This window comes from Paroedura picta, chromosome 6 (genome assembly GCF_049243985.1).
Source record: "Paroedura picta isolate Pp20150507F chromosome 6, Ppicta_v3.0, whole genome shotgun sequence".
In the NCBI taxonomy this organism is placed as follows: Eukaryota; Metazoa; Chordata; class Lepidosauria; order Squamata; family Gekkonidae; genus Paroedura; species Paroedura picta.
The window spans coordinates 39,779,633-39,806,424 of record NC_135374.1 but is presented as its reverse complement, the minus strand read 5'-3'; the positions used below and the strand labels follow the sequence as shown (position 1 = coordinate 39,806,424).

The window sequence follows — 26,792 nt, the reverse complement described above, 5'->3', positions numbered from 1 at the left end:
TTGGAATTAAAATGCATCTTACCTCCTTGGATTCCTTTCACTGTTGCAGTTTTCCCAGCATTATCAAGACCCACCATGATTAATGTCACCTTCCTTTGAATTACAGAAAAAGAAAAAGAGCATTTGCAGACTTTTTCACTGAGCTGAATGTCACACTGTATTTCAGAAACAGAAAGCAGTTGGAAGCTGCTATGTCTCCATACTTTAGGGTGAGACCATATTAAGAAAATCAGAGTTAAGTGTCAAAATGAATTCTAACCCCTCAAAAATCCTACATTGGACTGCCAATATTTGTGTCTACAATATGCAAGAAGTAAATAAATAGTTAATGATTTTGTAAGAATTAAGGTTCCTTTATACATAGAAATAAGGCATTTTATAACATGACAGTGTGAAAAAGCACACCAATAAAAGTCACTTTACCCCCCCCCCAGTGTAACTACATTGGAAAATTTTGCTTTCATAAAGGACTTACTTCTAAAGACTTCCACAGGTGTGTATATAACCTGCCCAGCTAGTAGTGTGTTATTTGCAGATCATCCCAAAAACAACTACATTGCACTAGCTCAGTATAGAGCAAATAAACTTTTTTCATTTCCAAATGGCACTTTCTATTTGTATCTTTCACACCGAATTGCAGAAGTCTCTCTAAATCTGTTCCAGTTTTGTTTTCAAATGTCCTCCTGCTTGGCATACTGACCATACATGTTTAGGAGATAACAAGGAATATAGCAACCTGTTCTATTTTCAAGCACCACCATGTTTTTCTCTCTCTTTTCCCCATTCTTATAGGTCCCCTGCCAGTGTACCCCTCCCATTTACTCACACACTTTCAGTCCCCATGGTTTCATTCCAATCCTTGGTTATCCTTTCCCTGTGCCAACTCTCTGTAGGCCCTCTGTCATTAATGATATGCAAGTCATTAGATAAAGTAAAATAATGTTGGATTGTCTTCCTGCAACTCAAAGACCAAGCCAATCTGTGTGAAGGGAACTGTGAAATCCATAAGACAATTCTTATAATCGGGACTCCTGTGGCAACTTAAGACTAAGAAACTTTTATTCTAGCACAGCTTTCTGGTTGTAGTTCACAAATGTAGTTCACAAGCTATTAGAATTAAAATTGTTAGTCTTAAAATGCCACAAAAATCTAGCTTTTTCTATTGCGATAAACTAATAATATGTATGCCTGGCTACCCTTACAATATATTTCAATCTGGCTTTTAGGGAGTGCTGGCAGGTTTATGGTCACAACGAAGGACAATTATCCCAATTTTGGGTATGTTATTACATTTTTAAAAAAAGGACTGAAGCTGAAGACTAGGTCCGATTTAAGCTCTGGAGGTTGCACAGCAGAGAAACAAACTGCAAAGTTTCATTTTGTGTTTTGCCACTTGCAGTGTGTACCAAGGAGCTAGGAACAGCCACACTAAAATATGGTAATTATGTTTTTTATTTATATTTATATTCTGCCCTTCCCTGAAGGCTCTGAGATTAAATAATCTCAAATCACAAATCTTAAAAGTAGTGTTTCAATATGGTTTTTAGGTTAATTATGGGTTACATTAATTAGAAAGGGCACGCTACACTTACATTCTCCAAGGCCATTTGTTACTTAACGTCCCTAGGCTGAGCCTTGGCTCAATTTTGAAGTATTGGATAGGAGAGATGGTGTAGGTTTTTATTAGCTAATCAGAATACCCAGAAGAGTGGCAGTAATAGAAGTCTATATATACCTGCCCTTTTTTGAAGGTAGGGAATCTGCTCCCTTAAGGCAGCCCCCCTCCTTTCCCTTTTGGCTTTATTTAAATTTTGCAATTCCAGACGTTTAATAGGTTATGAAGTTTTAGGATTTTGAAAAATAATTTTAAATCCATATGCAGAAAATAAGTTATTTGTAATGAGTCAATAATTTTGGGGAACTCCTGTTTTTAAAGCTTTGCATGTGGTCATAAAATCTGACTGATAAATTTTAGAGCCAAAAATGGGGGGGGAGGGAAACCTGTGCAATATATACCTTAACTATACTCTTCTCAAGCAGAGATTATTTAGCGTCTCAGAATGACTTACAAAGAAACAATCACGTTGTAAATTACTCTGAACATTTAAGATGACTAACAATTAAAGAGTGTCTTTAACCAAAACATTTTTTTAAAAGCTCCTTGAAACAAAGTTACTACTCCAAGATCAAAACAAAATTTCTAATAGGGATCAGCCACTATCCAATTGCCTTTTCACTTATAGCACAACATGGGTCTTCACTGAAGTTAGGGGACAGAGATTCTAAGTTGTTTGCTTGACCTCTGTGTACGAATCATTACAAGGTAACATTGGTTTAGTTTTGGAACATTCTCTGCATATAACAGAATCCCTTCTTGTCAACGAACACTTCAAAATACTGTAACTGAGACTGTTCTAAACATTTGTTATAAATTTACCTAACAGGTTCCCTCCACCTCTTTAGCCAGTTGCAGCAATTGGCCATCAGACTATACATCACTAAGCAATTGCCATTCAGAGCGCAAAATGCTTTACAGGTGCAGTATGCAGCCAGATCCTGCAGATGCCATCAAGGATTGTGCACCGTTCCACAAAGCAATTCAGCTGCTGTCTTGTGGCTGAAAGAGTAAGAAAGGTCACTATTAATAACCCTCTCATCAAGCTTTGTTCTTCAGCAGCAGGAAAGAGCTCCTTCTATAAACCTGACGACATACTGCCTTGCATTGAGTTTTTTTTCACACAGATGCCCCAATGAAAAGTATTGTAGATTGAGAAATAACATTTACAGTACCAAAAACCCCAGACAGAGCACTAGAATTTGCATTTGACCAAATATATGGAATTACCATTTATATATGGTAATATATATATGGAAAGAGGATGGGTATGTGTATTTAAAAATGACAAGCATACATTTGTGCAAGCACTGAGTCATGTCTGACTCTTAGGGTGATGCCCTCTAGCATATTCATGGCAGACTCAATACAGGGTGGTTTGCCAGTGCCTTCCCCAGTCATTACCGTTTACCCCCCAGCAAGCTGGGTACTCATTGTACCGACCTTGGAAGGTTGCAAGGCTGAGTCAACCTTGAGCCGGCTGCTGGGGTTGAACTCCCGGCCTCATGGGCAGAGCTTTCAGACTGCATGTCTGCTGCTCTTACCACTCTGCGCCACAAGAGGTTCTTCATTATGCAGAAAGGATGCACTATTTTCACAAGATTTTACAGCATACCGTTGAACGCATATACTTTGGCTAAATTGTAGCTATCTCCTTATGTCCTTGGAGTATATGGACATGGTAAGTCTCTTACACACACAGACTTACTCAGAAAGAAATCAGAAGTGCAAGATTTTTTTGAGGAGGAAGATTCCATTGAAATGTTTAAGCCACAAAATCCTTCTGTAAACAACTACTTGGCTTTCTTGGATGGCTGCTTGTGCCACATGGATTTTTGACACCTTACTCTTTCGAAAGATGCTTTATGAAAAAACACACACATAAATGCAACAAACACAAATCCTTTACAAGTGCTTTCAAAACAGAAACAACACAGCGTCGGTGGCCTACAGCCCACACATTCTCACCATGGTGTAAAAGTTATTGACCTCAAAAGCAACCGAGGCTAGGCTAGGCTTGGGCTTTGACTATGTTTCTAGGCTGAACTTGCTTGTGCCCTTACGCCAACATATCCCTGCTCCGCAACGCGCCCTCGTCAGCCGACCATGAGCAAGCTATGAGGCGCACGAGACAGTATCCTCCTCCCCCTCCCTTACCCAGCTTTTAGCGCCAAAAATCGCTGCGGAACGAGCAATGCCGACTTCCAACAACAGCTTTCGGCCAACCTCGGCATCCCAGCGTCTTCCACGGTTTTCTTCACAGCCAGCCTCGCGGCAAGGCCTGCTCTCTTCCAGACGAAATCACCCCAACACCAACACGCAGGGCCTTGCCAAGTCCTCTCCCCTCCTTCCCCAACGCCCCCCCCCCCCATCCAGTACCTTCAAAGCGGCCACAGACTCAGACAGAGCGAGCACCGGCCCTCCCGACAGGTCACGTGATACGATTCCCTCCGCCGATCCTCCCCCACGTGACGCTGGGGCAGCCCGCTCATTGGTCGGAATAGCGTGTCGTTCAATAACAACGGAGCCCCGAAGGGACGCGTAACCAAGCTGGTTGCCAATAGTTACAAAAGAGCGATGGAGGGAGGGGCAGGAGAGTCGCGGGGGAAGCCAAGAGCCAATCGGAAGTGGGCGATTTGGATTGATGGCTACCCGCCAAGGACTTGCTCCTACAAAGGCGGGGGAAGAATTCCAACGGGAGGGAAATGCCGGTCGCGTGGCGGCTTAGGCAGGGCAGGCTTGCTAAAGTCGGCTTGAACCCACGCCGCCGCCGCCGCCGCCGCCGCCGCCGCCGCCGCCGCCTTCCAAGGTCAGCTTTGTGCTATCTGACTGGCAACTACTCCCGGCATCTTTGACACCGCTGCTTAACACGGCTGCTCTTCAGCCGCCGACTGAATGTGGGACGTTCTGCGCGTAAAGCGGATGCTCTGCTACGGAGCCATAGTTCAGCTTTGCGGCTAGGGTTTTGCTTGTGCAGTCTTAGAGATCAATTCAGTTACCGTGCCCGAGAATGGTTTAGGAAGGGCAGCCCTTTGTCATGTTAACCAATACAAATTATCTGTGTATAAAGATGTTTAGGAAAGAAAAGACTCTACGAACTTGCGCGATTTTTATACCACTGACAATCATTTCATATTGAGATAAACAGCAGAATTAACAGCACACAGCGAAAAGTGACAATAGTTAGAGAATATTGGGTGTACAACTAAGAAGTGATAGATAATGATACGGGTATACCTAGGAACCTAGGGCATGTCAAGTCCCATGTAAGTTTAGTATTGCCTGTTGTAGTAAAATGAAGGACATGCCCAGTAGTACCTTAAATTCTTCTCCAGATTGAATTTTTTTGTAAGAGTCAAATTCATTGGATTATGGCATGCCCATCCAAAACAGCCAGATTTATACTTATTGGGGGGTGGGGGAGGAATCACTTGTTTGTGTAACTTCCCCATACTCTTACTTTTTTCTGTGAAAAAGGAATTCTTATTGTTTGAACCACTATCTCAAAACCCAGACTTTACTCCCTCTGGTGAGTAGAAACCGTGCAAAGGTATTTACGGCTTTATCTGAAAGCACAGAATTGACTTTTAGTGCCCTTCTTAACTTTGAAGTCAGTGGGTTTAGAATGATGTAACTCAATTCAGGGCTGCACTGCAAATTTGCTAAACAGCCAACCCTGCTGTATCTGTGACAGAATGAATACTATGAAGGAGACATGCTTGCTGCCTTTTACATGACAGTAATATTGGTACAGTAAATAAAGCCTCAGCAAGGAAAGTCCTACCCAGTCCTGGGGAAATAAAACCCACAGTTCACCATTTGTTGCCACAGTACGATGGCTCTCAATCAGGGTTTTGGAATTTATATGTGTCTGGCATGTCTTTAGTTTTGATGCTGACATAGTTTATTTGATGATGCAATAAAGACTGAAGATAAAAACAAAAGAAGATTAATACTTGGAAGGATGAAGAACAGCTGTAAAACACAGGGAACACTATTGGCTGCAGTTCCCAGCACATATCTATGGCATGGCTGTAGACATGAAGCTTCTCTTGCGACATAACTATGTTCACCGTTGGCATGTGATTTGCCCTTGATCTATGGAGATGACAGCCTTTTATGCCATAACTTTATTGCTATAGTGCACTCCCAGTGTACTATAGTAAACTTTATTGCTATAGTACACTCCTCATCACTTCTGAGAAGTATATGCATTGAAATAGAGAAACTTGTCTTGCAAAAATTGCTACATTCCATATTTTTATTAGTAGATTAAAAACCCATAATATGAATGTAGTGTGCCATGCCTTAATCTAGCCCCCAGCCCAATAAAATATTTATTTATTTAGTTACAGAATTTATACTCTGCCTTTCTGTCCTGATAAAGGCCACTAATGTGGGTGACAGATTAAAAATATACATAATAAAATATATTTTAAATAGTAGGAAAACCAAACTAAAACTCATAATAAAACCAGCTGACAATTGTGATTTTTTCTGGGCTGTGTGGATGTGATCTGATAATTTTAATCCCTGATGGTTTGCCAGTAACCATGTTTGGCATCTTCAGAGGTAAGACATGGCAAGATGCAAATTTCTCTCTGTCAAAGTGTGGAATATGTGAACAGTTATTGGGCATTTTAGTGACTTAGGTACTGAGCATTTAGTTACTTGTGGAGGGGAATGTATCACATTCCTGTCTCCCAGGGGCTGAACTGTGTCTGGGTGGAGTTCATTAGAATGTCCATTAGTTAAGGTGTTTTATCTGATGAACCGTTGTGAGGTATCTTTAGTGTCCCTTTTTATTATTCTGATGTTTTTTAGGCCTGGTAGCCAGATTTTATTCATTTTCAGTCTCTCTTTTTTGTTAAAAACTATCAGCTTTTGTGAATTTCAGTGGCTTTCCAACAACATAATGGTTGTTGGTGTTGTCCAGTATTACTGTGTCTTCAAGTAGGACTTTGTGTCCAGATTGGTTTAGATCTTGTAGCTAAACATCCTATTTGAAGGTGTGCTTTGTATAGCCTGAAGCAGATCACATGGCTTCTTCAGGGCATCCATAGCAGCCAAAGAACAAAGAGAGGAGAATTGCTACATGGAACAGAAAACAAAAAAGGCCTAAGACTGTATGGTGCTTATGTTTTTGGCCTATGAGCTTTGTGTATGTTTTTAACTAAAAAAAACTGTACACAATAAACGTTTATGTAACTATTGTCTACATTTAGACATTCAACCTTTTAGGTCCTAGCTACATACATCACGGCCATCATGACATTCATGTTCTGCGTTATCTCCTAAAAGCCATCCTGGCACACTCTCCTTCCTCAAGCATCTTGTGTCTTTGCTGCTCCTTTTGCATCCATCACACATTCTGGCATACAGCATTTCTCTGATCATGTTTTCTCTGCCACCTCATTCAAAATTGCTACCCGGTGCTTCCTGTTTAGGAATTTGCAAGCCGGGTTACTGGAGATAACTGCTAGTAGCAGTGTTCCACCCTCTTCCATGTTATCCCCTAGGAATATAGAAGCATTTAGTTCACCCTTAAATTCATTTGGTATAAAAATTATTTCTGAACATTATATTTAATATTGCCCTTGTTTTGTGAGGTGGTTTAAGTCTCATCTACCATTGGGATTGGTGAAAAATGTGATTGTGAACCACCCTACACTGTTCACTTTTATCTGATGGCATGATTAGTTGGGGGAGAGTATCTTAAAGGGGACCTGAACTCTTCTGAGCCTTAAAATAGCCTGTATAGCTGGTACTGTTATAACAAACCAAATTAAATTCATAATTATTCACTATGTTGCAAGCTACTGCCTAAGCTAAAAATATTTAAGATTCCAAATGCAGAGTTACCGAAAGAGTGGCCACTACTTATTTTGTCTCTAAGAGTAGCCAAAACCAATGTGGAACATTTGGCAAAATTTCAAAATGTAAGAAAGCAGTTTTGGAAGTTATGATGTGCAGAAATTGGATTAGAAAGTACAGATCACTGAGGCAATGTAAAATGAGCCAAAAAAATTCACCTGCTAGTGAAAGATGGCAGCAGAAGGGAATAGGCAGCTTTCTCTAGAGCAAGATTCCCAGGGCTTTTCTGCACATCTAAAAAAAAAAAAAAAAGCACCAGCGAAATTGCGTGATGCAATAAAAATCGCCCCCTCACCATTTCTCACCTTCTTGCTCTCCCCCTTTATTCTGATGCTTTTTGGCACTTCCTGGCACTCCACATGGCTGTCTGAAATGGCAGAGGAGAGGAACGCACTATACATGCGTCTCTCTCCCTTCGCCTGTCAGTCATGCTAGGTAGCCAATCACCTTTCCCATTTTAAAAGGACTGCGATGCAAGCAATTTTTTTCGTAAGTGAAACTTCTCCATTGGTATGCCTAATCATAGATGCATGATAGATGCATAGCCACTTCACGGCTGCCGTGTCCCACTTCTCTCCTGGTCCCCTCAGACACTAACTGCTGGAATTAATCCCTCCTGCAGCAGTTCTTGCCAGTTGCTCCTCACCTGGCCAACTCCTGTCTTGCAGCCGGATGTTTCCAAGGAGCTCCCTTATTGGCAAAGCTTCCTTTGTGAGGGGCGTCACGCTTGGCTGAGCAGTACATGGGGAAGGGGGGTGAGGAGAAAGGACCTGTGAACGACTGAGCTCTCGAGGGCAGGATGGGATGTCGCTAATCCTCCTCCTCACAGTCAGACTGGGTGGAAGGCAGAGAGCAACAAAAAACGATGGGGGTGGGGGTGAGAAGGAGAATCATGCATCTAATCTTAGATGCGTAGTGCTTATTTTAATGCCACCCACCAGCCTTGAATCTGCAGTAAAGTATTTCTTTTCACTTTTTTTTTGGGGGGGGGTCTGAGAGGCATGCTTTTTGCATCAACTGTTGGAGAAAAGTTTGTTTTTGCTCTGCCTGGATGAAGCAACATATATTCATTGCTCCAGGCAGTTTGCTACAAAAGAAAATCCCTGTTCCCAGGAGAAGGGGGAGGAGGCGGGTTTGAGGAATTCGCACTCCTTTTGCTATTTTGGTTATGCACGTTTAGTTTGCTTGCGGTTGCTGGTTGGTCACCTCCTGCTTGCGCTACATAGTTAGGGAAATCCAGTTTTGTGGATCCCCCCACTAGAGATTTAAAATGGAGAATGTAGCCGCCAGTTTTTTGCTGGGACATTGGATGCTGACAATGTCATTTGAAACACCAAAATAAAAGTGCCTGTAAGAGTAAGTAACCAAAAATTACAAGGCCTGCTTACAAACCACTGGGCAAAAGGATAAAAGCATGATGGTTGCAGAAACTTTTCCTTCCTCCTGTGGAATTTCCCCACAATTCTAGCCCTCCCGGTTTACGTGATGAAACGAACATCTATACATTCTGCCTGTATGTGTACATCTGTTTGTAAGAAAGTGGCAATGTGTGTTCATTTTACAAAGGAAACGAAAGACCAACGAGTAGAAAAGTATGTGGTTTTAATATGCTGGTGAATGACTGTAAATAAACAAATGAATGTGGTGTCAATCACGTGTTGAAAGTAACATGCAAATGGACGTACCTAAAAAAAAAATAAAGTGTACATCTTCCATGGATTGTATGTTCAGAGTAATTTGTGAACAGGGCTACTAATTATTTCTATCAGTGAGTTTCTTAAGTAGATGTGGTGTCCTCAGCACTGTAATCATATTTAAGCTTGATTCAGGAAAGCCCACAAAATGTTTTGTGCACCAATAGGGCTGCCAGCTCTGGCTTTGGAAATGCCTGGAGATTTTGGCTGTGGAGTTGGGAGTGTGTGGGATTTAGGGCAGGGAGAGTGGAGTTTAATGCTAGGGAGTCCACCTTCCAAAGCAGCCATTTTCTACAAAGGAATTGATCTCTGTAAAACCAGGAGATTCCCAAGTCCCACCTAGGAACTGGTGTCCCTATGCACCAACTCCAGCAGAGTAGACTGAAAAGGTTGTGGGGGCATTTTGGTGTACTTTAATTGTAAGTTGCCATGTGTATGTGGAACTCAAGGACACAGGCTAGGCAAGTTTCTTTTTCAGAGGTGCATGTATTAAGTAGTTGCCAGTAAAATGAATTACCTAGGTCTTGTTTCTGCACAGGCGCAACTATTGTCTGTCTCCCTTTTAGCCTTTCACAGTATTGCCTGTCCAGTGCTCCCTCCATTTACCAATAGGCCTGGGCCTGCTCAAAGGCAGGGAAAAGATTAGGATCTTGGGAGCAGCTGACCTGGGAACGTTGCTCAGCAATTCAAGAGGGCTTTCTTAAGAAAAATGACCCAGTCTGCCCAGGGAAGGGTGGGATGGAAATAACTATTTATTATTATATATTTATTAGAAGATAGTTCCCTGCACCTAATCAATTCCGCTTGATTGTTTTTTTAAATCCCTCTCTTCGGATTGTGTCTGACGACCCGTGCCCCATTCTAGAGCCTTCTGTGGGACACAGCGTCCCTTCAAATGACGTTGATCCGGTTCAAGCCTCTCCTCGCTTGGCAAGCAAGAGCCTCGGCTTAAGAGGGTGAAACTAGCGGGAAATCTCTCGGTGGCCTTGCCCCTTTTCCAGTCAGCGGCTGGAAGCCAGCCCCGAGGGAGCTCCAGGCGCCTCGGGGTCGTGGCCCCCGGGTCCCCCGCCCGTGCATCCTGTTTATCCGCCCCGCGAGGCACGGAGAGGGCCGTTTCCTGGAAATGTCCTACCCGGCGGTGACCCCATCCCCCAGCCAGTCGGCTTTCCCTCCCCCTCTCCCCCTCCCCACGCGGGAGGAGGACTGGGACTGGCAGCACATTTCCCCGCCGCCTGCCTCGCTCCCAGGCGCCGGCTAAACAGGGCAGCGGCGGCACAGCCCCTTCCCTTCCCTTCCGAGCCCCCTGAAGGATGAGGCTTCAGCGCCTGCTCCTCGCCTGCCTCTTCGTGGCGCCCGCGCTTCTCGCGGAGGCTGGGACGTGTAAGTAAAGTCGGTCGGTCGGTCGGTCGGCGGCGCGCTAACTTTCGGGGGAAGCTTTCTTTAAAAAAAACAATTGCCCCCTTCCCCCTCCCCTTTGGTCTCCCGCTCGATTCGGATTAGTGTCGTTCCCGCGTCTTCCAGCTGGCTGCGCGTTCCCCGCAGTCCTTCCCACCCCGGGCAAATCCCGCTTGCTTGCAGGCCTTCGGCGGGCTACCATCTGGTGCTGCGCAGTTTCCTCAGAAGTCAGTCCGATTCGGTTCGGGGGGCTTCACGCCCGGGGAAGCGACTGCAGTCCGCCTTGGCGGTCAGGTGTGCTCCGCTGCTGCTTTTTCTGAAAAGCGAGGCGAAGCTCTGCCGGTTTGGCCAAGGAGACTGGTTCGAGGCTCAAGCGAGCCCCCCTTCTGCCGTAGCAATCCGGTTTGTTTGTGCGAAGATGAGCAACCAGTGCGCGGGAGAGGAAGACTGGGAGAGCTAACCGGGGCATTAAGACAACTTGTTTCACAGAATCCTGCAGTATTTTAATGCGACATTTGGAAGAGCGTGGACACTTTGAAAACTCCCCACGGTTTTGCACCATCTCTCCTTCCTCAAGTGGTTGTTTCTCAATTTCTTTCACACCCCTTTTGCCACCTCCACATGTTGCGGTAACCACTGTGGTCCATCCAATGCTGTGTACTGAGCCCTAGTTCAGTGCATAGTTTGCATCTACAGTTAGCATAAGGGGCAGATGAATAGGAATTAAGAGGAGGACAAGAGTTCCCCAGATGAAGCCGTAGAATCCAAGGCATATACAGATCCTAAATATGCCCCATGGGACAGTCTTTATCAGTCCTACCAGCTCCTTTGAACCACAGTCATTACCTGGCTGTCCAGTTATTTCCGATAGCAAAGATGTTAAAGTTCCAGATACATGATGGGTACCAGTGGGAGCAGAGGCCTCTCAGATGGCAGAGTACCCATAACGGGATGTATTAAAAAGAATGACAAGAATGCCTTTTGGAAGCCATGGGAGATGCTGGAAGACCCACTGGAAATGATGGGAGGCACAGATGCCAGTTGATTTGCATGGGCACATTTCAGTAGACAAACAGCGGCAAAGAAAATGTGGAATGGACTTTCCATTACACTCAAGTAGAATTCTCTGGGCTTGGAATGACAGCCCCCAGAGTTCAATGATGGTCCCTGGGAGTAGGAGAGCATTTCTGAGCTTCCAGTGATGGCCCCTGTGACACATTGCTGAGTGCTTTTTTTATCACCAGGGCTTGGGCTACAGTGTTTTATTTGTCTTTTAAGATGCCACATGTTTTATTTATTTATATATTTTTAATTAATATACTGCTGCTCTCATGGACTCACGGCAGTTTACAATAAAAGAATAAAACAACCCAACCCATAAAACCCCCAATACATTAAAGCAGGAGTAGTCAACCTGTGATCCTCCAGATGTTCATGGACTACAATTCCCATGAGCCCCTGCCAGTGTTTGCTGGCAGGGGCTCCTAGGAATTGTTGTCCATGGACATCTGGAGGACCACAGGTTGACTACCCCTGCATTAAAGGATGGCAATTTGTTGGAGTTAACTCTCCGTCTCCCGTCCCCTGTCCAGTTGCAGTCAGGAGCTCTTTCGTTAGGAGCGAGCATCCTGACCTCACTGATTCTAGGGGATCCCTGATAATAACTCCGGGACCTCAGCCCGGTCTCAACCATACGTTTGGTGGAAGAGCTTCATCTTGCATGCCCTGTGGAAAGCTGATAACTCCAGCAGGGCCCTTAGCTCTTCCGGGAGCTTGTTCCACCAGGCTGGTGCCAGGGCCGAAAAAGCCCTGGCCCTGGTTGAGGCCAGCCGAATGTCCTGGGGGCCCGGGACGACCAGCAGATTCATGCCCGCAGAGTGGAGTGCCCTGGGGGGGCATTGGCATACAAGCAGTCCTGCAGATATGCAGGGCCCAAGCCATGTATAGCCTTAAAGGTTAAAACCAATACCTTAAACTCTATCTGGAAACAGAGGAGTAGTGGATTCACACAGTGGGAGGAGTGGATTCACACAGCTGCCCCTCTGGAATGAACTCATGTAGTATAGTGGCTAATGGTTTCAACTAGGACCTGACAGACTCGGATGCAAATCCCTATGCAGCACTCTGGATGATCTTGGGCCAATCATTTAATCCTAACCTGACTGACTTTGCAGTATGTGAAGACGAAGTGGGGGGAGAGGCAATTCAAGTAGTCAGCCCTGAGTTCCTTAAAGGACTGGTAGGATAAAAATGTTTACATACAATGCTGGGGATTGCTTCTATGAATATCTTTGTACTACTTTCGTGCATCACCTTCCCACTCATACATCTCAGAAAAGATAGCTAACTGCCTCAAAGCTTTCATGCATATTACACTAATATTACATTATCTTGTGCTGTGGCTATTACATGGAATATGTGGACGAGTATATTCAGAACTTATCATTAGGTATGCAGAACATATAATAAGGAAAGATGGATTCGATTTAGATGAAGGGAGTAAACATTAGTGGAAGGAACATGAACAATTTGAGATATGTAAATAGTACTACATTACTGACAGAAAATAATGAAGACTTGAAACAACTTCTGGTGAAGGTTAAAGGAGGAAGCTTCAAAACAGGATTACAGCTGAACATCACAAAGATAGAAGTAACGATTACTGAGGCATGACATGATTTTAAGGTTAACAATAAAGAAATTGCAAAAAGTAAAAGACTTTCTGTTCCTTGGCTCAATCATCAACCACAAGGGAGACTGCTGTCAAGAAATCAGAAGGTGACTGAGACTTGGAAGGGCAACCATAAAAGAACTAGAAAAGATCCTTAGATATAAGGATGCATCACTGAAGACCAAGATACTATAGTAGTCCTTATCTATGTATTGATGTGAAAGCTGGACAAAGAAACAAGCTGATAGGAAGCAAATGTGTTGAAGGAGAGTTTTACAGATACCATGGACCTTCATCAGGCTTGAAGCTAAAATTGACCAATCTGAGGCAACTTTGTGTACTTTGGTCACATCATGATATAACAAGACTTATAGGGAGGAGACCAGTAATGCTAGGAAAAATTGAAAGCAGCAGGAAAAGACCCAGCATGAGATGGACTGGCTCAACAAAGAAAGTCTCAGTCTTCAGTTTTCAAGATCTAAGCAAGGCTGTTAACAATAGGACATTTTGGAGTTTATTAATTCACAACTTCAGTGTCAGAAACTAGTTTCACAGTGTACCACACACATGTAGACATGAGAAGTGACTTGTGAATTTTGCTATGCCTTCAATAACATACTATCCAACAATGAATGGATTCAGCCTGAAAGGAAGGACACCTCATGTGGATTTTCCTGCCACTTAAATCCAAGTGATGGAAAAATGCAGCAAGTCTTTCCTTGTAGGTTTTGAACACTGAGGAATACCCTTAGGAACTGTAAATTAGCAATCCCCAACCTGTGGGCCGCAGACCACATGTGGTCCTTCGACTAATTGGAGGTGGGCCTCAAAAGACGCCTTCTCTCCCCCCCGGCCCTTTACTTCATCCCCCCCCCCAGCCCTTTACAACACACTTCATTGTTGTGCCGTGTCTGTATCTTATTTTGAAGGGATGTTTAAACATTACCATAGCGATCAGAGAGTGCTAGGGCAGTGGTTGAGAGTAGAGGAGTAAACTAACCCCCACCACCACCGGGCCTCAGTAAAAGGCGTTGAGTGGTCCCCGGTGAGTGGTCCCCAGCGTTGAGTGGTCCCCGGTGATAAAAAGGTTGAGGACCACTGCTGTAAATAACAACCCTAAGCCCCACTCTGTGGATGCACTACATAGGCATTTCAGCTCATATATTTTGTTCTGATCTTGAACATCTAAAGTAATAATCCCTCTGCCATTTATTTTGGCTGCTCCAAAACCAACTCACTCTGTCTGTTCTAACTTCTTTTTTGTGGATCAGTTTCAGCAGTAAAGAAGAAGTCTGTTCTGCTTCACAAAGAAGTTTTGAGTACATTGATGAGTTAAGTCTTCCATTCTTGTTTAATTGTTACTTAAAGTGACTTATGGTTTGAAGGCAAAAATCAGATTAGAATTCTTGGCTAAAAGAATATAATTTGACACATTGAGTGACAATCTTAATATGTATGGAATGGCATTAAAATGTTAGAAAACACCCGTTGAGATACAAAATGCTGCATGAGCAACCTAGTTATACAGGATTCTTCAAAGAAAGGGTGTTTGTCACTAAGATTTTAAAAAATAATTCTGAGGTTAAATGGGAAGAAAAGTTATTTGATAAGCTGTACAAATTGTGTTTACCATTTAGTATTAAAATTCCATGTACTCTTGGGAAGGGTGGGATTTAAATTAGTTACTGTAAATGCTAACCTGAATTAAGATGTACAATCCAATCCCATGTCTGTAGCATAGGAAAAGAGTAACTTGATGTATAATGGCCTTTGCTGTGACCCTCAAATATCTGTACCAGTACCTTGAACTCTGGATTGATAAAAGGTTGCCCTTTACTGGCTCTGTTTTTCTTGAGATATGTTGCAGTCAATAGAAAGTCCCCTATTGATTTGAGGAAGGTGGTGAGGTCTGTTATCTTTTCTGTGTTTGACTGGAAGGAGTCAAAACCTCATTTGATTATCAACTTTCACTGTGGTACTGAGGAGTTATTTTAAGTGAGAATTATTTTTTAATGACCTTAAATGTCAGTAAGTTGTTTGTATCATTTATTTATTTAAAGATGATGATACTCTCCTTTTCCAGATAACAGAATTTGCCCTCAGGGTCAATGAACCAATATAATTGTCAATGAAAAAAAAACTGAAGCAAAAGGAACACAACAGGATGAAAAGTAACATAGCAGTAATACATTTAAAGTTAAATTTAACCTCTAGCATCAATCAACAGCAAACTCTTGAGTGTTAAGTTCTAAAATATAGCCCTAAACTAGCATGAAATAACATTAGCAAAAAAAAAAAACCTTTAAAGGTCAAATGAGGCTAAGACCTTAAATTGTCTGTTTCTTTTGTCTTGGGTTTAATGCTTGCCAAAACTTGCAGAAGCAGTAGACTGGAGCAATCAATCTTGGAGTCTTTCCTTATTTTGCAATGTAATTCTACAAGCAACTTCTCGGTAGCAATGGTATGGCTTTCCTGTGCTGAGATAATCTTGCTGTGGAAAGATAACATAGCTGCTGTTTACCACCTTGAATAATAATAACAAAATGTGGCTCTTTAGCAGGATTTATTTTCGGGGGGGGGGGGGCATATTTGCCAGATGGATTTTCTCTCACAAATACTCAATGAAAGGCATTAAATTGCCAACAGCACTCAAGATTCAGCTTCAGTCTGGGGTGTTTACGTATTTTATTTGATCTATTTCTATATCACAGTTTAAGTGCTCCAGCCTAGTGTCTGAATGAGCCCATTGGTTTCTGCCATCAGATCTGATCAAAACAACTCAAATAACTTCTGATGAACAATAAAATCAGAGTCCAGTAACACCTTTAAGACCAACAAAGATTTATTCAAGGTGTGAGCTTTCTAGTGCAAGCACTCTTCCTCACTCTGAATTTATTGTGCTACTTCAGACCAACACGGCTACTCATTTGTTTCTAAGGATGGAGTCTTTCTCCTCCAGCACCTCCTGGCAAGCATTTTGTGATCTAGTTAATTTCACTCCCAAGTGGGACAGATGGTCCCAGTTGTCAATTTACCCTGCTTTTTTGTGCAACTGACTAGGGCAGAAAATGGATGTTTGTGAGGAACTGCTTGTTAGGAAGACTTCCAGCCTTTATAGGATCACTAGGAGTCAAGCCTGTTGCATTCAGGAATACAACGGGTGATAGATTGGGGGGGGGGGGTGAAAGAACTCTGCAGATGGCCTCTCCCTTCCCCCCAGCAGCTAGAAAGGCTGCAGGCTGGAAGCCCCTAGCAGCGAACTCTCCGGCAGGGGCAGCTCTCATGCAGCAGGCATCTGCAGCTTCTCAGCCTTGGAGGGAAGTGGAAGGAGGAGGGGGGTGGTCAGGGGTAGGAGACAGAAGGTGATTGGATGTCTGCTGGACAGACAGGCAAGCCGGTTGGAGGAGGAGGCACTCAGGGGTGGGACAGCTGCCCTGAGTGGGTGAAGCACTGAGTAGCACATAAGCCATGAGACATGCTCCTCCACCAAGGCCTTACCAGAAATACATTATATGGAACAGATTCTTAACAATTCTAGCTGTGATGGTTGTGGTGGGTTTTTTTTTGGGGGGGGGTATTTTATTTAAACCACCGATTCCTGTTCTTTATACAGATCTATCTCACCAGTTCCTCAGAATCTTAAACTGGCTCATTATGCACACATTGGATAATGCACTTTCAATGCACTTTAGAAGTAGATTATTCTGTTCTGCACAGGACAATCCAGCTGCAAAAGCGCATTGAAAGTGCATTATCCAACATGTGCATAATGGACCACTGTGAATCTTCACTTTACAGAATTGCTTGATTGTGGAACAGTGTGTTGAATGCTCATTTTTTGTTTTTATCAAGTTATATCTCAGCATCATGCCTCAGAGTTCCTGGTCAGAAAACGTCGGGCAAATTCCTTTATGGAAGAAAGTAAGAAGGGAAATTTGGAACGGGAATGCATTGAAGAATTGTGCAATAAGGAAGAAGCCAGAGAAGTCTTTGAAAATAACCCTGAAACAGTAAGACAAATATATATTGACCAGTTACTAAGGAGGGACCTAATGTTGGCAGAACATAGGTTGATTTTGTGTCTGTTTGTGTATCTACTTGGAGTGTTCAAGATTCATCAATATGTGTGTACATTTAGATGACTAGCTTCCCAAGCAAATACCAGGAGGTTATTTAAAGGTTGGGCAAATACTTAAAATTACTAGGAGTGCTCAAAAGTCCTTGGGTGACTGGCAGTGTAATCCATGAAGGTTCTGAATTCTTTAGGTGGTGTTCTTCAGCATTCAGCCTTCATTGCTTTCATAGGCAGAACTTCATAATATGCTCTTAGTAAACGGTTACTATAGGCCTAATAAAATATGGTAATAGTAAAGAGCACAAAGTGTAACCTAAGGCAGTCGCTTCAGCCTAACCTGTTTTTTATTTTCTTATGTATAGATCCTGCCATTTTTGCATCATGAAATGCAAGGTAGTTTATCTGGGGTTCCCAGGGTCTTCTGTCTGGGCACTGCAGATTCACAGCTGCTTAGCTTCTTCAGGGCTAGAGACCACATACTTTTTAGTCACACACTGCAAGGCTTTAATAGTGGTATAATAATGCTATTCTACTTAAAAAGGGTGTTGTCAGGATGGTAGAGAGAAAATGTGCGACATACACAGAGCACTGAAAAATCAGTGCATGCATTAAGTAGTTAGACTTTTTAAATACCTCCCTTTTTCTTCCCCATGGAAATCCAAAGCAGATTATAACACCACTCTCCCCATCTCCATTATCCCCACAGTGACCATGTGATGTAGGTTAGAATGATCAAGAGTGACAGATGTGAGGTCCCCTAACAAGCTCACATGGAAGAGCGGGGATAGAAAATGAGTCTCTCGTGCCTAGTCAAATACTAGGCCTCAATTGCATAACTTTAAACAAAACTGAAGCATGCAATGAAAAAATCTTTGCTTCCTTTGCTAGGTTCCCCCACATTTAATTAATATAGTATATACTTTGTGCGTTACATCAGAAAACACCATTCTGTTGAACTTCCAGTCATTATCAATAAGCAACAAATAATAAAGATAATAACATTATTTTTAATGATCTGTTAAAGTTATAGCACTAGTAAATGCAAATTATCTTTCAAAACAATGCAATTAATGTTTGGTTATTTTAACATTCTAACTTGATTTTTCCCCTTTTTTTAAAAAAACAGGAATATTTCTATCCCAGATATTTAGGTAAGTTTAGCAAAATAATAATAATTTCCATATTATCAATTTGGTTAATTTAATCACATTTTTAGAAAGATATTGAAGCAGGTGAAATATATAATTTATATGTAGTCCATGTTCCTCACTAAGGCTCAAGTCACATTGCACAGAGTAAATCAATACAACAGTGTGGGATATCCAATAGGTAATGCAGTTGGATTGAGATTGTAGGAATCTGGAACTAGCTGGAAATATAGACTGAATTGAAGCAAAACACAGATATTATTATGATGTGTTAAATACTGAACATTAGATTATAAGTTCCGACTTATAATAACAGACTGTACAAACTATAGACTGGTCCCTAACATAACTTAAGTATCTTATTGAGCTGTTTTGTTACAGTACAACTTACTATGTATGTAGGAAAGCCCTGTTGAGTAATTTGGTTTTGCATAATTAGTGGAAAACGGAGGAAGTGGGAGTCTTCCTGACCTTCTCAGGAAGGACGGTCCATAAGTTTGAGGCTACAGTGGAGAATGGATGCATACAGTTAGTTGCTGATTTTGCACATCTGAGACTCCTTAGGAGAGAAATAAAACCCCTTCCATCTGTACCATGTTTCCTAATGACATAATCTTATATGCTGATTCTTGATCATTTTACTGTTGTTGTTTTTTAAACAACAATGCAGTTGTGGGTGCTGCAGTGTAAAGATAAATACTCTTTGCAGGAAAGCTGGACTGTTTAATTCTTGATATTTAATTATTTCTCCTTATGAATTTTTATCGTGGAAAATTAGCAGGTTTTTTTCCTTTGTGGAGATTATTTAAATTTAAAGCTTACCATAATTTTTGACAGTACAGGTAAAAGCTGTTTGGGAGTGATGATTTGAAAGGGCAACATTTGTGCAGGAAGAGTTAGAATCAAAGAATAAAGGAATAATAGTGTTGGAAGGTACCTCCTGTGTCATCTAGTCCAACTCTCCGCACAATGCAGGACACTCACAACCCTATCGCTCATCCACTGTAACCTGCCACCTCCTTGAACCTTCACAGAATCAGCCTCTCTGTCAGATGGCTATCTAGCCTCTGTTTAGAAATTTCCAAAGATGGAGAACCCACCACCTCCTGAGGAAGACTGTTCCACTGAGAAACTGCTCTGTCAGGAACTTCTTCCGGATGTTTAGATGGAATTTCTTTTGAATTAATTTCATCCCATTGGCTCTGGTCTGTCCCTCCGGGGCAAGAGAGAACAACTCTGCTCCATCCTCTATATGGCACCCTTTTAAATATTTGATGATGGTTATCAGGTCCCCTCTGTCGTCTCTTCTCCAGGCTAATCAGACCAAGTTCCACAACCTTTCCTCATATGACTTGGTCTCCAAACCCCTCATCAGCTTTGTTGCCCGCCTCTCACTGAACAGATACAAAACTGACAAAAGTCCTCCATCCAGCAATAATCCTGCAACTTCCAGGGCTGCTTTTTTTCCTGGGCTTTTCCTGAGCTTCCCAACAAGCTCAGTTGGTTCCACTATGTCCATGAAGTTGTGAAGCAACCTCAGTAACCAAATGACAGAAATATCTGCAGATGTTTGTTCTCCTCCAGCCCAGAAGGTTTCCTCCAAGTGTTCCTCCTGTGATGGTGCTAGATGAGTTGGGTGGGCAAAGCTTGACAAAAATGTTGTCCAGCCCTCAGACTATATTGTCCTGGCAGCTGTCCCACTGGAGTTAGCTCCACAAAGAAGCAGCTTTCACACAGTTTGTGTTTGTGTGTGTAAGAGAGAAGGGGCCTGAATCAAGTTTTCAGTGGACATAGCAGTTCTGGGCCTAAATTAAAGACATGCTGGGAAGCTGTCTGTTATTATCTCTTACAACTTAGTTTAGGAGTGACTGGAATTAAGTTTCATAGCATCTGCTACATGCATAGCTTCATCTTCACAAGCTGACTTTATAAGGGTCCCCCTAATTCTAGCAACCTGGCTATTACCAGAGCATGGATATTATGGCCAAATATCATAATGGTTCTAGGAAGTACTGCAGTCTGGAAGGGGGGGGGGTCCTTTCCCTGTAAGGGGATGTCATTTTCTAGGTGAAGCCTCTATTCTCAACACATATTGGCATTCATAGTCCAAGTTGCTTGAAGGTGCTGCATACCATAGATAACATAATAGATAATACTTGGCATTCATCAGATATAGCAAACCTGCAGCTGAAGACTTGAGTTAGGGGGAGTGCAACCTATCCAGAGGAGACTGAATCTCAAAGTCATGGTCAATTATGTTGTCAAAGAAAAATGCATAGGATAATTATATTTGGTTGTGGCAAATATTTTCACAAGGTTGGGTTAGGAACAATGATAAAGAGAATATAAAAATACATTTATCATAAAACTTAGAGTACAAGACTGATCTGCACAACCAAAACAACAAAACTTGACTTGTACTTCTGCAATTCAGCTCCTTCAAATTTAAACTGCAGGAGGAATTGGACTTTTCATTATCTCACATGAACAAAATTTCCCTATACACTGAACATTGACATGACAAGGAAAAGTTTTCTCACTTTCATCCTATTTGCCTTATTTACCTAGAGGCTAAAGGTATAATTCAGAGAGTAATTTAGTTCTTTGCATTTTGAAATGTGACCTTGTCATTGTGTGTAAGCTGCTTTATGCTTTGACAGACTGCCTGGCCTCTCATCGAGCAGGACTTTTCAGGACATATCCAGTTGCTTCAGATGTTCCAGTAGACCTCAGGTCTTGTGTGAAGGGTAAGCTTTTGTAATCATATACCCATGAAGAATTGCAGGGAAGAAGAATATCATTTGTGCCTTTATTTTTTCCTCCTCCTCCTACTCACTGCTTTTCCTTGCTCCCGTTCACTATTGTCTTCTTCTGCTCTTTATTCTGGATGCTAAGATTGGGAAGTTGGAAGTTAATTCCATGTTGGGGAATTGGAAGTTAATCCCATGTACAGAGTTAGTTTTTCTATATCCTTCCTTCCCCAATTCTATTCTGTATGTGGGAAGATGGCAGAGACATCAGGAATAGTTGTTGGCATGCTGGTGTGTGATTGGTGGGTCTGGGCAGTGTCTATGGACTCAATACAGATGCTGTGATCTCACGCCTCTTAACCTGGGTCTTTCATGCCAGTTCTTTTCTCTGCAGAGACAGCATAGGAAAGATACCTAGCAGGCACAGGAGATATCCCATTTCCGCTTACAGGAAAAGTGAGGAAGTGAGATTCTTCTTTTACTGAGATTTATGTATGTGAGTGTATGCCTATTTAGTGCAGGTGTGATAAAGGAAGTGGAATCCTGCCCTCCCCTGTGCTTTACATCCTCTTATTCTGGAGTTTGAACGGAGAGGAAAATTCTGAAATTAATAGGTCGATGGAATTAATCAAGGAGGTGGCACAGTTGAACTCACTTAACTTACAGTTTCCTGTTTGCTTAAGTTTTTGAAAGTGAAATTAGGAATTTATGCCAATGGTCCCCTCCAGCTGTAGAGCCCAGACTTTGCCCCAGTGCGTTCCAGGGAATCCTCTAGGCTCCTGGAACCAAACTTCAGGGGTTACAGCAGGAAGGCCCTTTCTGTGGTGACTGTATGGCTGGAAATACACACTGTGCAGTATCTGTTTCCCCTATTTCCCTTCCTTTACTTTGTGTAACTGTGAAAAGCAGACTTTTCATCTGGAGCTTCAATATAGTTAAAGAAAGCTAGAAATGACCCCAGTTTTTGTTGTTGTGGTTTAGTGATTAGTTGTGATTAGTTATCTTAAATGAATTCAAGTTAGGAGGGCTTTTCAATGATCATCTCCACTGTACATGTATCCATTTGGTAACTATTATTAACTAGCTGATTTTAATATCCATTTGGATATTAATATATAGGCATCTTTTTGCTTGTGTACTGTAATCAGTTGTCATGGTTTATAATTTAAAAAATGTGTGTAAGCTTGTGAAGTAAATTATGCGGTTGAAACTGAATGTCTAGCTTTTATATTGTGTATCAGCCACTTCCCCAAAGAGACATTTGACACAGCACATTTATTTAACTTATTTAAGCGGAGCAAAGAAGTAGACTGTGTTTATAACTGGATCCACTGTGTTCGCTGGCACTTTAAATAGCTTTCCTGGTGGAGACAACTGCAGCCCTCCAGCTGTGTCAATTTCACTGCAGTTTGCTTTAGCTTGAAGGGAGAGGATATTGATTCCTAGCCCTTTTTAATTAAGAGAATTTGCCAATAGAATTTTATATTTGTTTGTGCATTTCTTCTTTCATCATTGCAATCCCAAATATAGAAGTTATCACCTACACCCTTTATCTCTTCTTTTTATCTCTTATCCACTCATAAGTCTCAAAGAAAACAATGTCTTGCAAGAACATATGCATATCCTTATACGTTTTGGGGGGAAAACACCATACATCAGCCCAGTATTATATCTGATGGGTAGCTTGATTTGGATGCTACAGTTGCAGCACAATTCTCTCTCCTTTTGATCATCAGCCATATAAAGTACCTGTTTCCTCATGGCACATGGCTGATTATCTTGACTAATAGTTCTTTCTACAATGAACTTGTTATGAACCTGTGTAATACTTCTTTGCATGTTTGATGTTGTGTGGATTGCACCTCCAAGCAGATCTGCAACGGAAAGAAATAGTATGTTAGGCTCCACCATTACCCATCCTGCCTAATGTAGGGATTTCTTGCTTTTAAAAATCTGCATTCATTAAGTCCTAAAGCTGCAGAAAAGCTAGTTTGTCCTTCATTCAGTCAATCTGATCAGATTCCTTCAAAAAGGTGTGGGGTAAGACATCAGTAAGTAATAAGCTATGTAAAGCATCCACTCTTCTTAACTGAAAGTACCTCTTCATGTTGTTCAAGTAACAAAATTGTCAAGCGCATGGAAACCAATCCCAAGTGGAAAATACATGCTTATCCTTAAGCATCTGTTCCTGTTTTTGTCCTTGAGAACACAGGAGAGCAAAAAAGAACCTTTGGTAATTCTCCCTCATGCAATCAGAGACAGAACAGGGTTCCCAGGCTGCTGTGCTAGTGTGCTTGCAGTCACAAATTAAAGTGTGTTTTTATTCATCCCTTCCCTCTCTTTCTTACTCTCATTAGAGCCTCTTGGGTGGTGGCAGGGCTGTGTGTGAGCATATTATCTCGCTGAATGGTCTCCAGTGAGGAATGCCGCTGTACTTGATGTTAATTTTATTCCTCATACGTGTCAGTATCATAAACTGGTTGTCATAGATTACCCACTGGGGAAACTCTGATGATATTACAAGCAAAAAAAAAAAAAAAAGAGTGTTGTAGCCGTGACTGAATATCATGGCAATCCAGTCTTTAAAATTCTGCAGTGGCTCAAGCTAAACAGGTGAGAATTGGCTTGTAGTAACAGTACAAACTTAATCTGGAAGATCAGAGTCGCCTGCCCAAGAGACTGAACAAAATATCTCCTTGCAAGCAGTCATGGAGAAAAGGTGCAACCCAGCTGCAGTAATCCTGCAGCCGACCTGGGGGAGGGACCCCTGATTGTTAATCTTTCCCTTTCTCAATGCAGCAATGATGCACTATCTGCAAGATTGTGGCCTGTCTCATAAATCCCATCTTTGGTTTAATGTTTTTTCCCTTCCTGCTCCAGATTCCCATTCAAGCCTACATCAGGAAAGTCAAGCTCCCATCTGCAAATTAAATACCTATTTGTGTATATCATTTGCACCTTTTTGTCTTTACATGGGAAATCCCTTGGGACTTCCCCAGTCATACTGATACTTGTCACAGTTTGAGACATCTCCAGCGACATCATGCTGGCATTATCAGGACACCTTGCCAGGCCATCATCCTTTTTAACTTTATTTAATTTTGCCCCATTAATCCCATCGGGACATTGTTATATTGTATATCCAATCTTAACTTTAATATACAAATCAGGCTATAAAAAGGAGACAGAAGGTAGCCATTCCCGTCTTGTGTTTTTAGCTCTTCATACAGGCTGCTTCTTTCCAATACTGGACTGCTGCACATTTTGAACGTTAAATATAAAGTTGTCCTGTCCCAGAAACTTAATCCCCCTTTTGCACCTGACCACCTCTTTTGATTTCTTCTGTGTTTGCTTAATTTGTGTGCTTGTGTGTTAGGGATTTTTATTTTGTTTTTCAATAAAAATCCTTTTAAAAATTTATTTCTGAATTCTGCCTGTGGCTGACTTTTCTGGCTAGATCTGTATCGATTAGTGTAATTTCCTGCTCACTGCCACCTCTTTCGAAGGCATAGTCTAGAATTGCAAATTCAGGAGAAAGGCTATTTCAAGTAACAGTACAAAATTTATTTATTTATTTATATTAATATTTATTCAGTTTCAGGTTCATTCCCTAGTTCGAAAAAAAGATTACAGATTTGGGAAATGACTCTCTCTCTCTCAAAACTAGGGAAATCAGAACAGACAATACTGAGAGTCTTCTAATTCAGTACAAATCAGCATTACATATTCGTGAAGCAGTGGGTCTAGAAGCCAGTCTGGCCCTTTATGCACGCACATCTTACTGCAAATTTTCAAAGCAGTAAGACTTTAACCTTGACTTTAGATTCTGTACCTTCCTTATAAATTAATCTTTCCTCTTCTAGTGCCTTCCAGTTAAATTCGTGGATCAGGTTTTACGCATGTATTTGAGTCTCTTTGTAGGGAAAGGTGGGATTGAAATATTTTAATAAATTCATCTGTTAAATTAAAAATAAATGCATTTTAGTTTTGGGGTTTTTTTTCTTACTTCTAGTGCTTGCAAAGTTCTTACTTCTAGTGCTTATTTATTTACCAGTGATGATAGGAAAGTTGCCATTAGTCGCACCAGTGCCTATGTCCTTTGTAGGCATGATTCTAAAAGTCCCCACAAGCTCTAAGAGTGAATTAGGAGGACTACATTGACTTCGTAAAATATTGTTCTTGTTTAGCAAGCTTTTCCCATTGTTCGGAATATTGTTTTAGGAACAAATTAGACAAACAAGATTAGGTGAAGACTAATTATTATTTTTTTTCTTCCTCTGCAGTAATTTCAAATCAGTGTATTCCTCTGCCATGCAATGAAGATGGTTATAAAGAATGCAGAGATGGCCGAGCCACGTTTACCTGCATCTGTAAGCCAGGATGGCATGGACAGAAGTGTGAAGAAGGTATAGTTTGGAATGGAACCAGTGGCAGCTATCAGGACATTTAAAATATATTATCTATATAAAACACAAAATACAAATGAATACATATTTAATGCTTATCTTCATACTAAATTACAGAGTCAGCAAAGGACCTGTCCAAGATAATGCTTTTGTTCTTGTTTGTTTGTTTTCTAGATATAAATGAATGTGACGATCTTGTAAATGAAAATGGAGGTTGCAGTCAAATTTGTATTAATTTTCCTGGAAGCTATCGCTGCTCCTGTGAAGATGGTTATTTTATGCTTCCGAATAAACTGATCTGCAGGGGTAAGGGCATTCTTCTTAACAATCCCTATTTGCACATAAAGGATCACTGTGCTTCACTTCCATCTGATCACATTGCTGAATGCTTTTTTCATACATATTCTGCAAGAGGTAGCCTTTTGGCCATTTAAATACTCTAGAAAAAAACATAATTGTCCAATAGGTACTTCACAATTAACCTTACTAACATGTGAAATGTCCATAGAATCATAGAGTTGGAAGGCACCGCCTGAGTCGGCTAGTCCAATGCCCTGCACTGTGCAGGACACTCATAACCCTATCACTCATCCACTGTAACCTGCCACCCCCTTGAATCTCCACAGAATCAGCCTCTCCATCAGATGGCTATCCCGCCTCTGCTTAAAGATTTCCAAAGATGGAGAACCCACCTCCTCCCGAGGAAGGAGGAGAGAAACTGCTCTAACTGCCAGGCACTTCTTCCAGATGTTTAGAATTAATTTGAATTAATTTCATCCCATTGGATCTGGTCTGTCCCACCAGGGCAAGAGAGAACAACTCTGCTCCATCCTCTATATGGTACCCTTTTAAATACTTGAAGATGGCTATCAGATCCCCTCTCAGTCATCTCCTCTCTAGGCTAAACAGACAAAGCTCCCCCAACCTTTCCTCATATGTCTTGGTCTCCAAACCCCTCACCATCTTTGTTGCCCTCCTCTGGACATGCTCCAGTTTGTCTACATCCCTCTTCAACTGTGGTGCCCCAAACTGAACACAGTACTCTAAGTGAGGCCGAACCAGAGCAGAGTAAAGATCACCTCTAGATCACCTCCTGTGATCTAGACACGATACTCCGTTTGATACAGCCCAAAATCCCATATGAGTCACATTAATGTGCAATGT

The 26,792-nt window shown here is 41.8% G+C and overlaps 2 protein-coding genes across 10 annotated transcripts in view; one reads left to right on the top strand and one right to left on the bottom strand.

The window, feature by feature from the left end:
• The window catches only part of ARL13B (ARF like GTPase 13B), a 50,762-nt gene extending 46,619 nt beyond the window's left edge, over positions 1-4,143 (bottom strand). For 5 of the 8 annotated variants that reach the window (XR_013231846.1, XM_077342210.1, XM_077342209.1 and 2 more), the window contains exons 1-3: positions 3,995-4,143; positions 2,438-2,617; positions 23-93 (exon numbers count right to left, since the gene is read on the bottom strand). Coding sequence is in view for 4 of the 8 variants with exons in the window: in XM_077342210.1 (XP_077198325.1) it covers positions 23-93; positions 2,438-2,496 (130 nt within the window). In the remaining 4 variants the exon portion in view is untranslated. Of the gene's footprint in view, positions 1-22; positions 94-2,437; positions 2,618-3,772; positions 3,958-3,994 lie in introns of those variants that run through there. The other 3 variants (XR_013231848.1, XR_013231847.1, XR_013231850.1) reach the window with 3 other exon arrangements.
• Positions 4,144-10,180: 6,037 nt separating this feature from the next.
• Positions 10,181-26,792, top strand: part of PROS1 (protein S) — a 37,607-nt gene continuing 20,995 nt past the window's right edge. The window contains exons 1-6 of one of the 2 annotated variants that reach the window (XM_077342207.1): positions 10,181-10,563; positions 17,102-17,259; positions 18,451-18,475; positions 21,133-21,219; positions 25,506-25,628; positions 25,803-25,934. In XM_077342207.1, coding sequence (XP_077198322.1) covers positions 10,494-10,563; positions 17,102-17,259; positions 18,451-18,475; positions 21,133-21,219; positions 25,506-25,628; positions 25,803-25,934 — 595 coding nt within the window. In that variant the 5' untranslated portion in view covers positions 10,181-10,493. Of the gene's footprint in view, positions 10,564-14,544; positions 15,711-17,101; positions 17,260-18,450; positions 18,476-21,132; positions 21,220-25,505; positions 25,629-25,802; positions 25,935-26,792 lie in introns of those variants that run through there. The other variant, XM_077342208.1, reaches the window with a different exon arrangement.